Source organism: Phascolarctos cinereus, unplaced genomic scaffold (assembly GCF_003287225.1).
Source record: "Phascolarctos cinereus isolate Bilbo 61053 unplaced genomic scaffold, phaCin_HiC Scaffold_2;HRSCAF=192, whole genome shotgun sequence".
Taxonomy (NCBI): domain Eukaryota; kingdom Metazoa; phylum Chordata; class Mammalia; order Diprotodontia; family Phascolarctidae; genus Phascolarctos; species Phascolarctos cinereus.
This window is the reverse complement of record NW_027555625.1, coordinates 123187990-123202520: the sequence shown is the minus strand read 5'-3', so window position 1 is coordinate 123202520 and position 14531 is coordinate 123187990. Positions and strand designations below refer to the sequence as shown.

The 14531-nt window shown below is 39.2% G+C and overlaps 1 protein-coding gene across 1 annotated transcript; it reads left to right on the top strand.

Annotated features, from left to right (window-relative positions):
* Positions 1–3492: 3492 nt before the first annotated feature.
* FIGLA (folliculogenesis specific bHLH transcription factor) lies at positions 3493–10706 on the top strand. The gene is made up of 3 exons (XM_020985215.2): positions 3493–3519; positions 6172–6348; positions 10542–10706. The coding sequence occupies exons 1-3, from the start codon at positions 3493–3495 to the stop codon at positions 10704–10706; spliced, it is 369 nt and encodes a 122-aa protein (XP_020840874.2).
* The last annotated feature ends 3825 nt before the right edge of the window (positions 10707–14531 follow it).

The window sequence follows — 14531 nt, the reverse complement described above, 5'->3', positions numbered from 1 at the left end:
AACAAGGAGAGCAAGGAATAGTTTACCTTTCAGATCCATGGAGAAGGGAAGAATTTATGACCAAACATGAAATAGAGAATATTATGAAATGAAAAATGAATAATTTTGATTACATTAAATTGACAAGTTTTTACACAAAGCCAATGCATCGAAAATTAGGAGGGAAGCAGAAAACTGGGAAAGAATTTTTATAATCAGTGTCTCTGATAAAAGCCTCATTTCTAAAATAGATAGAGAACTGAGTCAAATTTATAAGAATGCAAGTCATTCCTCAGTTGATCAAAGGATATGAACAGGCAATTTTCAGAGGAAGAAACTAAAACTATCTATATGATAAATGAAAATGGAAAATTCTCTAAATCACTATTGATTAGAGAAATGCAAACCAAAATGACTCTGAGGTACCACATCACACCTATCAGATTGGCTAACATGACAGAACAGGACAATGATAAATGTTGGAGAAGATGTGGGAAAATTGGAACACTAATGCATTGTTGGTGGTGTTGTGAACTGATCCAACCATTCTAGAGAGCAATTTGGACCTATGCCCAAAGGGCTATAAAATTGTGCATACTCTTTGACCCAGCAATAGCACTTCTAGGGTTGTATCCCAAAGAGATCATAAAAATGGGGAAAGGGGTCACACGTACAAAAATATTTATAGCAGCTCTTTTTGTGGTGGCAAAGAATTGGAAATTGAGAGGATGCCCATCAATTGGGGAATGGCTGAACAAATTGTGGTATATGAATGTAATGGAATATTATTGTGCTATAAGAAATGATGAACAGGCAGACTTCAGAAAACCCCAGAAAGACTTGGATGGACTGATGCTGAATGAAATGAGCAGCACCAGGAGGACATTGTACACAGTAACAGCCACATTGTGTGATGACTGACTTTGATAGACTTAGCCCTTCTCAGCAATACAAGGATCTAAGACAACTCCAAAAGACTCACGATAGAAAATACTGTCCACGTCTAGAGAAAGAACTATGGAGTCTGAATGCAGATGGAAGCATACTATTTGCTCTCCTTTTCCTTTGTTGTTTTGTTTTATTGTTGCATTCTTGTGCTTTCTTCCATTGGTTCTAATTGTTCTTTACATCATGACTAATGGGAAAATATGCTTAATATTAATGTATAAGTAGAGCCTATATCAAATTGCATGCCATCGGGGGTGGGGGGAGGAAAGGGAGGGAGAGAAAATGTAAACCTCAAAATTTTATGGAAGTAAATGTTGAAAACTAAAAATAAATGAATTAATTATTTTAAAAAACTCACAAAAGACATGATGAAGGAAGAGGAACATAAGATGACCACAAATGTAGAAGCCTCCTTGAATCTTCAATTTTATCTCAGTCTATGATCTTTTGAAGTCTACATCAGTGATGTAATTTGTTCTGGAATCTCCCAAAATAAGGCTTGTGGCTTCCAAAGATACAGTCCCGATAGGTCATAGAATGATACCAAGGTAGCTATGACTTGGACCCAAGGGGTAACCAACTGGAGAGTAACAAGATGGGTTGAATCCCACTTTTCCCCCTGGATATCCAATTGTAGAGTCTTTTCCCCACCCTACCTTTTCACTCTATTTCCTAAGCTCTTTATTTCTCTTCTTCTGCCTTGGGCTTCATTCTCTCCAGTTGACCCCCCCACCAGCATACATGCACCCTGCAACCCATCACCTCAACTGTGGCAAGCACCTTCGGGTGGCCTCTGTGCTCCCAGGATTGACCTGCTACACAAGATAATAATAAGTAATAACTCTACCTTGCCCCTCCCCATTTCATTTTTGGTGGGACAGAGCTGCACAGGATCAGTTTGCATGGCTGGGATTTAATTTACATCACAAAATCTCATATTATCTTTCCTTCAAACTCACCCCACTTTTGAATGTCTTTATCGCTGTCAAGGGCGCAACCATCCTTTCAATCACTGAAGTGCATAATCTTGCTGTCATATTCAAATCTTCACTCTACTACAACCCACATAACCCAAATTTTGTTGTCTACCTCCTTAATATTTCTCTCATCCATGCCCCTTTCTCCACTCACAGAGCCACCACCCTCATTCAAGCTCATAACTGATCTCTCTGACTGAAGTCTCTCCCCACTCTCCTCTCTCCATCCTCCACACAGTTCTGATTATGTTGCTCCCCTTCTCAATAAATTCTATTGGTTCCCTGCCAACTCTGATAAAATATTATTTCATCTTTTCAATTTCCATTTTTATTAGTTGTATAATGCACATTATTATTACCTGTGTATGGACCCACGTATATTTATGAACATATTAGAGTACAAGTAAAAAAAAATTACTGATGGGGTGATCAAAAAAATTTGGACACCACTGATCTAGAAGATCTCCAGCTTCAATGAAACTTTGGCATTACCATTAAACATTTTTCCCAGTTCATAATTGAAGGCCATTAACTCTGGACTACCAGCTTGTATTTCCCTCAGGTTTGCATGTTCACTTTCTTTATTGATAGCTTCTTATAGTAATATGAGGCTATAACTATTCCTGTCTCCAAGGAGCTCTGTTTACTCAAGCCACCAATGTTAATTTTTCATTCTTCTAAAAATGTGTTTGACCATTTATATGTGGTAATTTGAACTATCAGTAGCATGAATTAGCAGGGTGCTTTTCTTAATGCATTGGTATGTTGTTTGTTGTTATATTTGCTAAACTCTCTAAAACTCTCAAATGAAATTCACTATATGAGTATGATTGGAATCTCTTTCTGTTAGCTTGACTAGTGTTTGTAAAATAAGAGAGGGTTCATTTCTCTCTATATATTCCATCTTACATTCATGACATTATTATAAGTATACCTTTTCTTGCATCTTTGAAAGGTTCTTTAAAACAGGTTTGAAAAGTTAGATCCTAAAGATAGCAGCTAGGTGGCATAATAGATAAGAGTTCTGGGCTTGGAATCAGGAAGACTCATCATCATGAGTTCAAATTTGACCCTTCAAATCACTTATCCTATTTACCTCAGTTTCTTATCTGTAAAATAAAATGGAAAAGGAAATGACAAACTACTGCAGGATCTTGGCCAAGAAAATCCTAAAATGGAGTCATGAAGAGTCTGACATGACTGAAACAACCAAGCAACAACAAAAGATGGCCTATCATAAAAAGCATCTCTTTTCTCAGAATTCCTAATTAAATTTCTGATGGTAGTTAGTTTCCCCTAAAAGAATGAAGCAAAATTTAGTATTTGAGGAAGAGGGAGGAAGGAATCTTCCTCCAAATAATTAATTATAGTTTATTAATGTTTCAGGCTATAAAATGCTTCTAAAAATAATCTCAGTGACAATGCAAGATTCTGTTTTGATATTCTAAAAATAAAGTTGCTAATTGTCTTAGTTATGTGTTTCCTTTACATTTACCAGATACATTGTGTATTTTAAAGTCTTTACCTCAAAGAAAGAATATCTAAAAAGATAAATTTAATAGAAAATTACTTTTCAGAAATTGAGAACATGGTCTCCAGTCCCCTTGCCATGCTGGTAACCCCTTCTCTCGATGTACTCTAGCTTCTCAATGTCCCTCATAAATATGAAGCTTTGAATAAAATATTCTAGATGTCATCTGACCAAGATGGTGTCTACTGGGTCTGTCACCATTCTTATTCTGGTCACTACACCATACTTTTTTTAAAAGTATATATAATGTAGCCTAAAATTACATTAGGGTTTTTTTTGTTTGTTTGTTTGTTTGGCTCTCATGCCACCCTGTTAACTAATAGAGGCTTGCAATCTTTTGAGAACTCAGTTCTTTTTCATATGAACTTCCTTGAGTCTATTTCCTTCTAGTATTTGTATCTTTCATTGTCCATGCTCTCTTGTAATTCTCTCCTTTCCTCTCTTTAAGCAAAGTTTCTATATATCTAAATCATCTGGCCCTCATCTTCTCTCTTTTTCTCTCCTCTTCCTACTGTCTCCCTTTCAACTTAACTGCCCATACTTTGAAAATGCTTGTCAATCAGCAAGCATTTATTAAGAACCTACTATGTGCCTGGCCCTTCAAAATAGCTCTTGTCCTCAAAAAGCTTATATTCCAATGGCGAAAACATGTATGTTTTTAAGTATATGCAAAATACATAAATATATATGAAAGGTCATTTTTTGGAGGGGATGTAATAATAATGGCTAGTAATTATATAAAATTTTAAGGTTTGCAAAGCACTTTACAAATATTATCTCATTTTAATCTCACAATGCTCTCGAAGGTAAGTGTTAACTATTATCCCCATTTTAAAAATAAGGAAACTAAAACAGATAGCAGTTAAGTGTATTAGCAGTTGGGGAGATCAGGAAAGGTTTCATATAGAAGTCTGTGCTTGAAATGAGACACCAGGAAACTAGGGATTCCAAGAGATCAGAATGAAGAAATTTATATTTTTGATGTGCTTATTAGTTAATTTTATGCTGCATGTTATAAACATTTTAAAGGCTTATGTATATTTATATTTCTCCTACAATCCTTCCCCACCCAATCTGAAATCAAACAAGTTGCTTTTTACTTACCATATTGGATTGTTTTTTCCTCCTCTTGTGAGCTCATGGTCCTTGGTAAAAAAAAAAAGGGACCCATATCCTTTTTCTTAATTTTTATTTGTTTTCATTCTGGAGAGAGAGTGAGAGATAATTTTCCATGTACATGTATATATATATATACATACACACACACACACACATATATATATATATACATATATATATATATTCACACATACACACACACATATATATCAGAACCCCAAAACAAGATTTTTTTTTATAAAACTGAGTCTCCATTTCATACTGCATGATTCAGTAAAAATATATATATAATAAATTCTATGTTACTTTCAAAACTGCCATGTTTGTGCTTCCTTCTGAACTTCCTTCTGTTCTCTTCTGTGTATTATTTTAAAAATACAGCCTTTCCTTATATATACTTAAAAAAACCCAGAAGCCACATTGAAGAGCTTTGTAGTTCTTTTGCATCTAAATGAAGCAGCTGTAATTTCACATTTGGGAAACATTCATAGACTCAGATATAGGCCTTAGAGCTGGAAGAGGCTTTAAAGATCACCTATAAATCATCTAATTTTATAGATGAAGAAACTGAGGCCTAGAGAGAAGAAAACTTCCCAAGGTCATCTGTGTAATAAGTAGCAAACCTAGAATTCAAAGTGGATCACCTCAGTGAAAATTCAGGGGTCTTTCTACTACTCTGTTAGGTCACCTGTTCTCCAAAATGGGTGATTTCTTCTATCCTATGAGGACATGGGATGCCTCCTACCCTCTTTCATTCATTCTTTTATTTAATAAGCATTAATTGAAGGCTTGTTCTGAGCATTATGCTGTGCTCTGAGGAATACAAAAATTCAGAATGTCATACCTCTAGCAAGTAAACAGAAACATGACTTAAACTCAGGTCTTCTAGACACCAAAGGCAGCATTCTTTCCAAGGCACTAAACTGCCTCTATGATGTACTAGTAATATAAGAGCAAACATTGCAATATTTGGAATGGTTAGAAAGTTGACTGGATTTGGAGTCAAGGATCTTAAGATTCAAATAGTACATTTTTGATTTGGTGCCATAGGTTTGAATTATGCTTTTCTACCTTTGTGACATCTGGGCAAGCAACTTTCTCTTTTCTGTGCTTCAGGCTGCCTATCAGTAAAATGAGGGCCCTACTAAACCCCGGAAAAAAATTCATTTGTGTCTGCCCTTAGCCTTAGCCCTCACACCTTATGCTCCAGGCCTCCTCTGGGGGTGGTCAGATAGCTGACCAGCTATAACTGAACTACACAGTCTTAGAGGTCATCGGCTTTTCTGCTATGCTCCTTCCAGTCTCTCCTGGCTCCAACAACCAGGGCATCCTGTATTCCTCACCCTGCCCTCCTCCTGCTACCCAGGGAGGCTGGGGGTGAGAAGTGTGGGGGTCAAGGAGCTCCCTGCCCCCACTGCACTGAGGCATCCCCCGTGCGTCTGCCCAGGTGAGCACACACGTGCCCGCCTGAGCCCTCTCAGGTGAAGACATTCAGCTCCCTCTCCCACTTTGGGTCAAAGGCGCGTGGAGCAGGCAGGTCGGAGCCAGGTCCCGCACTCTTTCAGCGCCATGGACAGGCACCTGCAGCTCTCCCCGCCTTGCGCTTTACCTTTCCAGGCCACTCCCCGGGCTGAGGTACTGGAGGAGGTGCTGAGGGAGCAGTTTGGGACCCGGCCCCAGTTAGCAGCCATCAGCCGGATGAAGAGGCAGCCGTCGGGCACTTACACCTCCACGGAGGACTTGAAGGAGGTGCTGGAGAGGCGGCAGGTGGCCAACGCCAAGGAACGGGAGCGGGTGAGGGCTCTCCCGCTGGGCACCACGGGTCGCCTCCTTCTCGGCCCTTCCCCCCCTCACCTCCTTGCCCCCCAAGAATCAAGTCGTCAGTTTCTCACTTCCTTTACCCGCCCTTCCTCTCCACCTCTATGCTTTGGGATGTTGTGAGGTGATGGTCTCAATGGGTGAAGGGATTAGAAAGGGGGCTGACTTCCTGGTGGCCTCCTCCCTTCCACTTTTATTTTAGGTGGTTCAGGAGGTAGTCTAAAGCTAAACTTCTCATTTCAATGACCTTCCTAGACCTTCCATGCCCAGAGCATGAGCCTCAGATTATCTCCGAAAGAGCCAGGGACACTGTCCCACCCTCCCTCACGAAGTCCTTGATTTTGTTTGTAATCCTCACACACACACACACACACACACACACACACACACACATATACATATATATACACAACATATATATATATATATATATCACACATATATATATATATATATATATCAGAACCCCAAAACAAGATTTTTCCCAAATGTGAAATTACAGCTGCTTCATTTAGATGCAAAAGAACTACAAAACTCTTCAATGTGGCTTCTGTTTTTTTTTAAAGTATATATAAGGAAAGGCTGTATTTTTAAAATAATACACAGAAAAGAACAGAAGGAAGCACAAACATGGCAGTTTTGAAAGTAACATAGAATTTTTATATATATTTTTACTGAATCATGCAGTATGAAATGGAGACTCATAGTTTTATGAAAACATCTTGTTTTGGGGTTCTGATATATATATGTGGATTATATTTGTTTTGATTGTTTGATTATATATTTGTGTGTAATGCTCACACATAGCTAGCTGTCCAGCCAGCCAGTCTGTGACAACTCTCACTTTGGGAATCTGAGAGGTCTCAGAAGTAGCCCTCAAAGACTGATTTCTCAGAAGTGTTGAGAGACACCCTGCTTATATCACTACCCACCCCTGTCATCCCCAATTCTGAAGAACCACTGTTAACGTTGCTGGAGTATTTTGTTAGCTGGTTTAGGAAGAGTGGGAGGGAGAAGGGGGTGGGTGTGCAAATGCTTCTCAGAATTTCCTAGGAAATAGTTTACTGTGTGGGCTTTTTTTTTTTAAGAGTTTCTTAGCCCACAGAGATTTTCACTTAATGCTTCCTCCGATTATGGAGTTGCTAGTGTTTTGGATAGCCCACTGGGTGTGTTTCTGCCATAACTCCCCTTTCCTCTCTAATTCATCCTTACAGCAACACTCAATGAGATTGAATAGACTATTATGTTTCCTTTTATGGAAATAATCCTATGGTAATCCTATGGCATCAATATAGCTCCCTACCAAATCTTATGGAAGCAAATGAGAATGGACGTTTTTCTAACCAAGTTTCTTTAACCTGTCTGAATACCTGGTCTGCAAACAAGAGCTCCCTAAGCAAGATTTGGCAATGGGATATAGCATTATCCCAAGTCAGAAATCCTTAGGGAACTAGCATGGTCCAATAGTCATGCTCAGTCACTTAGAAATGTTATGTCATACCCCAGGGGCCATGTCATTTTCCTGTATCTGTTTGAACAGCTTATCTGGAAATGGTCATACTAACTTTCAAATAGCACTTACAGATAAGTTACCTGGGTGAGTCATTAAAAGCTATGAGAGCTTGGGTGGCATCTACTACAAATGGGTTTGACACCCACATGCTTGCTCAATCTGTTTCCCTATTTTTTTTTAAAGAATTATTTTCATTAGAGTCTAGAGAAGCTCCATTCCCACCCCACTTTGGAAAGGAGAAATAGTGGGGTGAGAAGACAAAAAAAATTTCCCTTCTTGTCTGGGGATAGGCCCACTAAGGAGAGCATAATAATATCAATAACAAACATTGAGTGACTACTACGTGTCAGGTATGCTAAGTGCTGGGGATAAAAAAAAAAAAAGCAAAAGATAGTCCCTGCCCTCTAGGAGCATACAGTTGTCTCTGAGGCTATCACAATTTTCAATAAAGTAGGTCTTGTCTTCTTAGGTTTGCTGTGGTTCTATCAGTATGGCTAACTCCAAGTGTGGAAATTCCTTCTAACCAAAGCAGATGGGAAACTACTCTGTAACCTATAAGCTGCCTATGGTACTTAGAGGTCCAGTTACTTGCCTATGGTAAAACATCCAGAGAGAGGACTTAAATCCAGATTTTCCTGACTCTAAGACTAGCCCCCTAAGAGCTGTGCCAAACTGCTGCTCTCAACCAGAACTTGATAGTTATAAATGTTTTTAGAGGAAAATGTAAAAGAAAAGAAGGACTTAAGAAGCTGAAGGATCAGCTTAGAATGTTGGAAAAGATGAATTTTAAAAAGAGTCACCTATGGATTTTCTAGTGTTGAAATGGGAGGATTCTCTGATTTCAGAATATGGGTCCTTAACTTTTGGACAGGAAGATCATTATGGTCTGAAATAAAGGTTTTACCACACTGTCATAGCTTATTTAAGAAAACCTTTAAAGTATCTTCTATCTTCTGACTTGATATTCATCAAGTACACCTTTGGTGTATAATTTGATATCCTGAGTGGGCCTACTGGCCAAGAGAGTAGGTATAACTACTCTGAGTACCTTTTAACTTTTGGTTCCAATTCCTAACTGTGACATATACTTTATACATAATATACGCTTTATTTGAGGCCTCTTTGTGCTTCTAATCGGTATAGCTGTTAAATGAGCTGCTAATACTTGCCTTTAACTCTTTATTCTGGTTTATTTACTATTCCAATGGGCTCTAAAGTCAAAATATTAAAATATTCAAGCTCTAGGTGTTTTTTTCCCCCCTTTCCACTACAGACCTAACATAATGCTTTATTTTGTACCTCTCTGAAATATTCTAAAAGTAAGACAGACTTGAGTCTCGGAAGGTTTTGCTGTCATATATGCATATGAAAGGCAGGAGTGAGACTAGGCTAGTATGACAGACGATGACTTGGCACCCCAACTCTTTACCCCCATCCCTGGATTTAGCTTTGCCTCTATGCTTACCAATCTAAGTAAGAGAGAGAGCAGAAAGTTTTGGAGCTGAGAAAATTCAGGACCCTGAACCTTACAGCCTATGGCAATTGTTAGACAAATAGCCCCTTTGTATGTTGTGATTTAATGTACTCTAGCCTTCAGAGAGTAAAAATGAGGTATATGGAAGCTTTGCCTTAAGTTATGAATGATGTTGCCTACTAGGAAGTTCAATTTAAGAGAAACATGAGGCTGTGGGCACTGGATATTTAGTCAGGAATGTAACCGCCATTTCTTATAAAGAAGTAAAAATCTGCTAGAGACGAGAGGTTGCCTGGTCAAGACTATGAAAACTGAATAAAGCCAGCTGTTCCATAAAGGAAAAAGTCAGGAAGTTGTGTTTCAACCCCTCTCCCCACCCAAGACGGACTCTTGCTGGACCAGGATTGAGTGAAGGACTACTGACTTTCTAAAGTGTACATATGTTATTTGAACCTTCAGGACTTTAACCTAAAAGAGCAGAACAGAGTTCATTCTTTTCTTGAAGAGAACTTATTAGCCGAAGACTTCAAACTGAACAAAGAAGCTCAGAGAAGAGAAACCTATAGTTATATACCCAGCAGGTACCCAGAATGCCTTATAGTGTCTGGCAGATATGAAGTGACAAATAGAGATTATATGCCAAGAGGAGCACCTGCTAGTGTGGACTTTCCCTAGTGGGAACGGATATCATTAGAAAATATCAATGGCTTTGCCTCATGGAAGATATAAATTTCCCTTCCATATATGTATTCCAGACATACTCCTACAAGAATGACCATGAAAACATGTGTTGCCTACATGTGTCTGTTCTTCCCACTGGTGTGTATTTGTTTACAACTCCAAGGTTATAGGGGAGATGTTTTTTATTGCTTTTATTTCTATACTATTTCATCAAATGACATACCTTGGGTTAATCGTGTGCCCCAATTGACCGATAAAAGTAAATATATCAGTGAGGCATATCTTGAATCACGAGTAACCTTGTCTGAGGGACCTATTATTCTAGATGAGGGGTGCCTCTGGGTACTATGTATAGTTTTGTTAGCTGTTTGTGGTTTATGCCCCCATTTTAGTCTGTAAGTCCATGAGCTCAGGAATCCTGTCTTATCTCAACTTTGTGCTTCAGCCAGACGATTCTATACATAGTAAATGCTTAATAAATGTCTGAATTTTGTTTTCTAGATAAAAAATCTAAATCGTGGATTTTCCAAATTGAAGGCCATTGTGCCACTCCTTCCCAAAGACAGGAAGCCCAATAAGGTGGACATTCTTAAAACGGCAACTGAATATATACGCCTTCTGCGTGAGATTTTAGAAGACACTAAAGACTTTGAGGTAAAGGTATGATAATCTCAAAATGACAAAGACTTCATTGTCATTTTCTCCCTCAATTAAATTCCATCTTCAAGCTATGTTTCTTTTAAAAAACTATTTGATATAATCTATTTGTGGATCACCTCCTTTCATCTCCTGCTTGCCTTCCTGTCACTCTTTCCAAACCCAGGGCTAGATGGGAACATGAGTTCATACCAGGATAAAGATAAGCACAATCTATGATGGGTAGAATTTTAGGGGAAATAGGAAATTTTTTTATCCCTTAATTTTCCATTAGAAGAAACAGACCTAGAGACAGTGATTTTTTTGCCTGAGGCCATGGAGCTACTTAATGGCAGAGACAGGACTAGAAGGGAAGCTAAGTGGTACAGTAGATAGAGTGCTAGGCTTGGAATCGGGAAGACTCATCTTCCTGAGGGCAAATCTGGCCTCAGATACTTACCAGCTGTGTTACCTTGGACAAGTCACTTAACTGTTTGCCTCACTTTCTTCATTTGTAAAATGAGCTGGAGAAGGAAATGGCAAACCACTCTAGTTTCTTTGCCAAGAAAAACGAGGTCATGAAGAGTTAGGCATGAGTGAAAAACAATTTTTTTTTTTGCATCTTTGGTACCTTCCATAAAGTCAGATTTAAATTTGTGAAATTCTTTAAGCAAGTGGTAAAATATGCAAAGTTTACCTTAAGGGTTTTCTTCCCAAATTAGCCTCTGCTGGGAATGAATTGTATCTTTAGTTCCTGGCCTAGCTCCTTCATGGTACATACCAGGAAGGAATACTGATTTTTGTAGTCAAAGCCTGAATTTGCTTTTTTGTAACTTCTACATATTGTTCCTGATTCTGCCTTGTGGGACCAGACAGAAAAAGGCTAAACCATGCAGCCGCCCTTCACGTACCTGAACACAGTTATCGGGTCCCACTCAGATCTTCCCTCCTCCAGCCTTAACATACTCAGTTCTTTCACCCACTCCTTACATGCCATGAACACAAGTCCTTCATCATTCTGGCTGCCCTCTTCTGAATGCTCTTTAGTTTATTATTGTGCTTCTTAAACTAGGCTGCCCAGAACTGAAAACAATAATACAGATGTTTGATTAGGTAGAGCACAGCAGCAAAACTGCCACCCTACTCTTGGAAACTATGATACTCTTAATGCAGCCCAAGACCGCATTAGCTTTTATAGTTGCCATAGAACATCGCTGATTCATAATGAGGTTCCGATCCATTAAAACATCTAGATAATTCTTTTCCCCTAGACAAATGGTAACTAACCGTGCCTCTACCACCCTGTGTTGTAAAGGTATATATTAGTAGAAGACTTTATATTTTATTCCAAATGATTTGTATCAGATTCAGCCTTAAATTCTAGCCTATCCACATCTTTCTGGATTCTGTTAGCTAATAAGTTAGCTTTCCAGCTGGACATTGTCATCTAACTCTGAGAATGCTCTCTATATCTTTATCATAAAGGCAGTTAGGTAGAGCAGTGGATAGAATGCTGGATCTCAGAAAGACCCGAATTCAAATTCAGCCTCAGACACTTACCAGCTGTGTGACTGGGCAAGTCACTTAATTTTTGCCTCAGTTTCCTCATCTGTAAAGTAGGGATAATAAATTGTGAGGATAAAATGAGATATTTGTAAAATGCCTTATAAACCTTAAGGTACTATGTAAATTGGTTTTTTTGGTTTGTTTTTGCTTTTTGGTAAGGCAATTCAGGCTAAGTGACTTGCACAGGGTCACACAGAAAGTGTCAGGTGTCTGAGGTCAGACTTGAACGGGTCTTCTTGACTTTAAGGCCAGAGCTCTATCCATTGTGCCATCTAGCTTCTCTGATCGGTCATTAATTAAAAAATGAAATCTTGAGTTTGAGGAAGGGTTGCTAGCTCTACTCATGAAAATTCAGAATTGAAGAAGAGCCACTAAGTGTCTCCAGATCTGGGCCCCACTAGTGCCGTGTAATTAACAGCTTAGTGAGGCCTTCCTCAGCCTGGTGGCACAGTCTTTTCCTAATCTTTAACTGACAGCAGTAGAGAAACCCAAGAGAGCTAGGTAACTGGCCCTTCCTAGAGGCAGTTCTCTTAGATCTTCCATGACCAAAGGACCCAAATCATTGTACTGCAAAACCAGCCTAGCACTCGAATGCCTTTTTAAAAGATAATTTGATATTTCCACACTAGCTTGGTAAACCAATTGGTTGGCATGAGTTGTCATGGTTGTTGGGCCAAGTAAGATTGAAAGAGCAGTTGCTCCTGTCCGTTTCCTCTTCTTTGCTCACCTACACACAGTGGTGCTGGACAGGTTTGGTAGTCTTCCTCGTTTTTTTGATCTGCTTATTGTCAAGGACCAAATCCTTTCCTCTGAGAGAAGACGAATAGTTAGGAGGCTATCCATGTGTCCGTAGTCCATGTGTTGAATGATAAGGACCTGCAATAAGTTGGTGGCAGGTAAGGGGGAATTAAAAATGTCCTACATTTGGAGTTAAAGGGCCTGGGTTCAAATCCTTGCCTGAAATGACAAACTATGTTGTTTCCCTTCTTTAGGCACACTTAGAGGAGGGGAACTTGCAGTCTCAAGGCCACATGGGGACCTTTGAGTCCAAATTTCACAGAATATATCCCCTTAATAAAAGGATTTGTTCTGAAAACTTGGACTCTGTCAAAAGGCCGCAGGTTCTCCACTCCTAGCAGCCTATGAAATATTCCACAGAAGCTTGCAGCATGACTTCCACTGACAAACAAGTTGGTCCTTGTTTTTAAGGCAATTGGGTTTAAGTGACTTGCCCAGGGTCACATAGCTAGTAAGTGTCAAGTGTTTGGTCTGAGGCTGCATTTGAACTCGGGTCCTCCTGACTTCAGGGCCAGCGCTCTATCCACTGCGCCACCAGCTGCACCACAAGTTGGTCCTTTTAAAGTATGTAACAGATTTTGTCATGGTGGTGGTTTTTCAGTCATGTCTGACTTTTCATGACTCCATTTGGGATTTTTTTTTTTGACAAAGATATTGAAGTGGTTTGCCATTCCTGCTCCAGCCCATTTTACAGATGAGAAAAACTGAGGCAAACAGGGTTAAGTGATTTGCCCAGAGTCACACAGCTACTAAGTGTCTGAGGCCAGATTTGAACTCGGGAAGACGTCTTCCTGATTCCAAGCCCAGCGCTGTATCCACTTTGTCACCTAGCAGCCCACATAGCAGATATTGTAGTGTCTGTTTTAGGGTAGGGAGGAAGGAGGTTTCTTTTTAAGTAATCCATTTGGTATACTTTCATTGTGCTTTACATCCAAAGTGGAGAATAGATTTGTTTGGTTGATTTTGTAGCCAGGAAAGATGACCAAGAAGTGACTTGTAGTATATCATTTCCTGATTCCTTGGGCAGCCTCTTTCTATGAAAATCTGGTATTTCTCCTATCTTGAACCATATTTGTTTCAGTGGATATTTATCGACCATTTACATTGTGTAAGCCCTTTTGCAAGGTGGTTGGGATTTGAAAATGCATATATCTGCTTATATGCTGTATTGCCCCCTACCCAACAATGGAACATCACTCCCTTCATGGAAGGGACTGGTTTTCATTGTCTGTAATCCCAGTACCTTGCTCATAGTAGATATTTAGTAAGCTATTGGATTGGAAGGGGTTATCCTTGCCCTAGGCACTCAAAGTCTAGTAGAAGATAGTGTAAAGAAGTAGCGGATGATATAGTTGGCTAAATTTAATGGAACTGGATTATGGCAGGCCTTGAATGTCAGCTGGAAGGATTAGCACTTGATTGTGGAGGAAATAAGGAAGTACTGAAAGTTTCTTAAGGATAGAAGCATTTCAACAAAGATAATTTATGTTG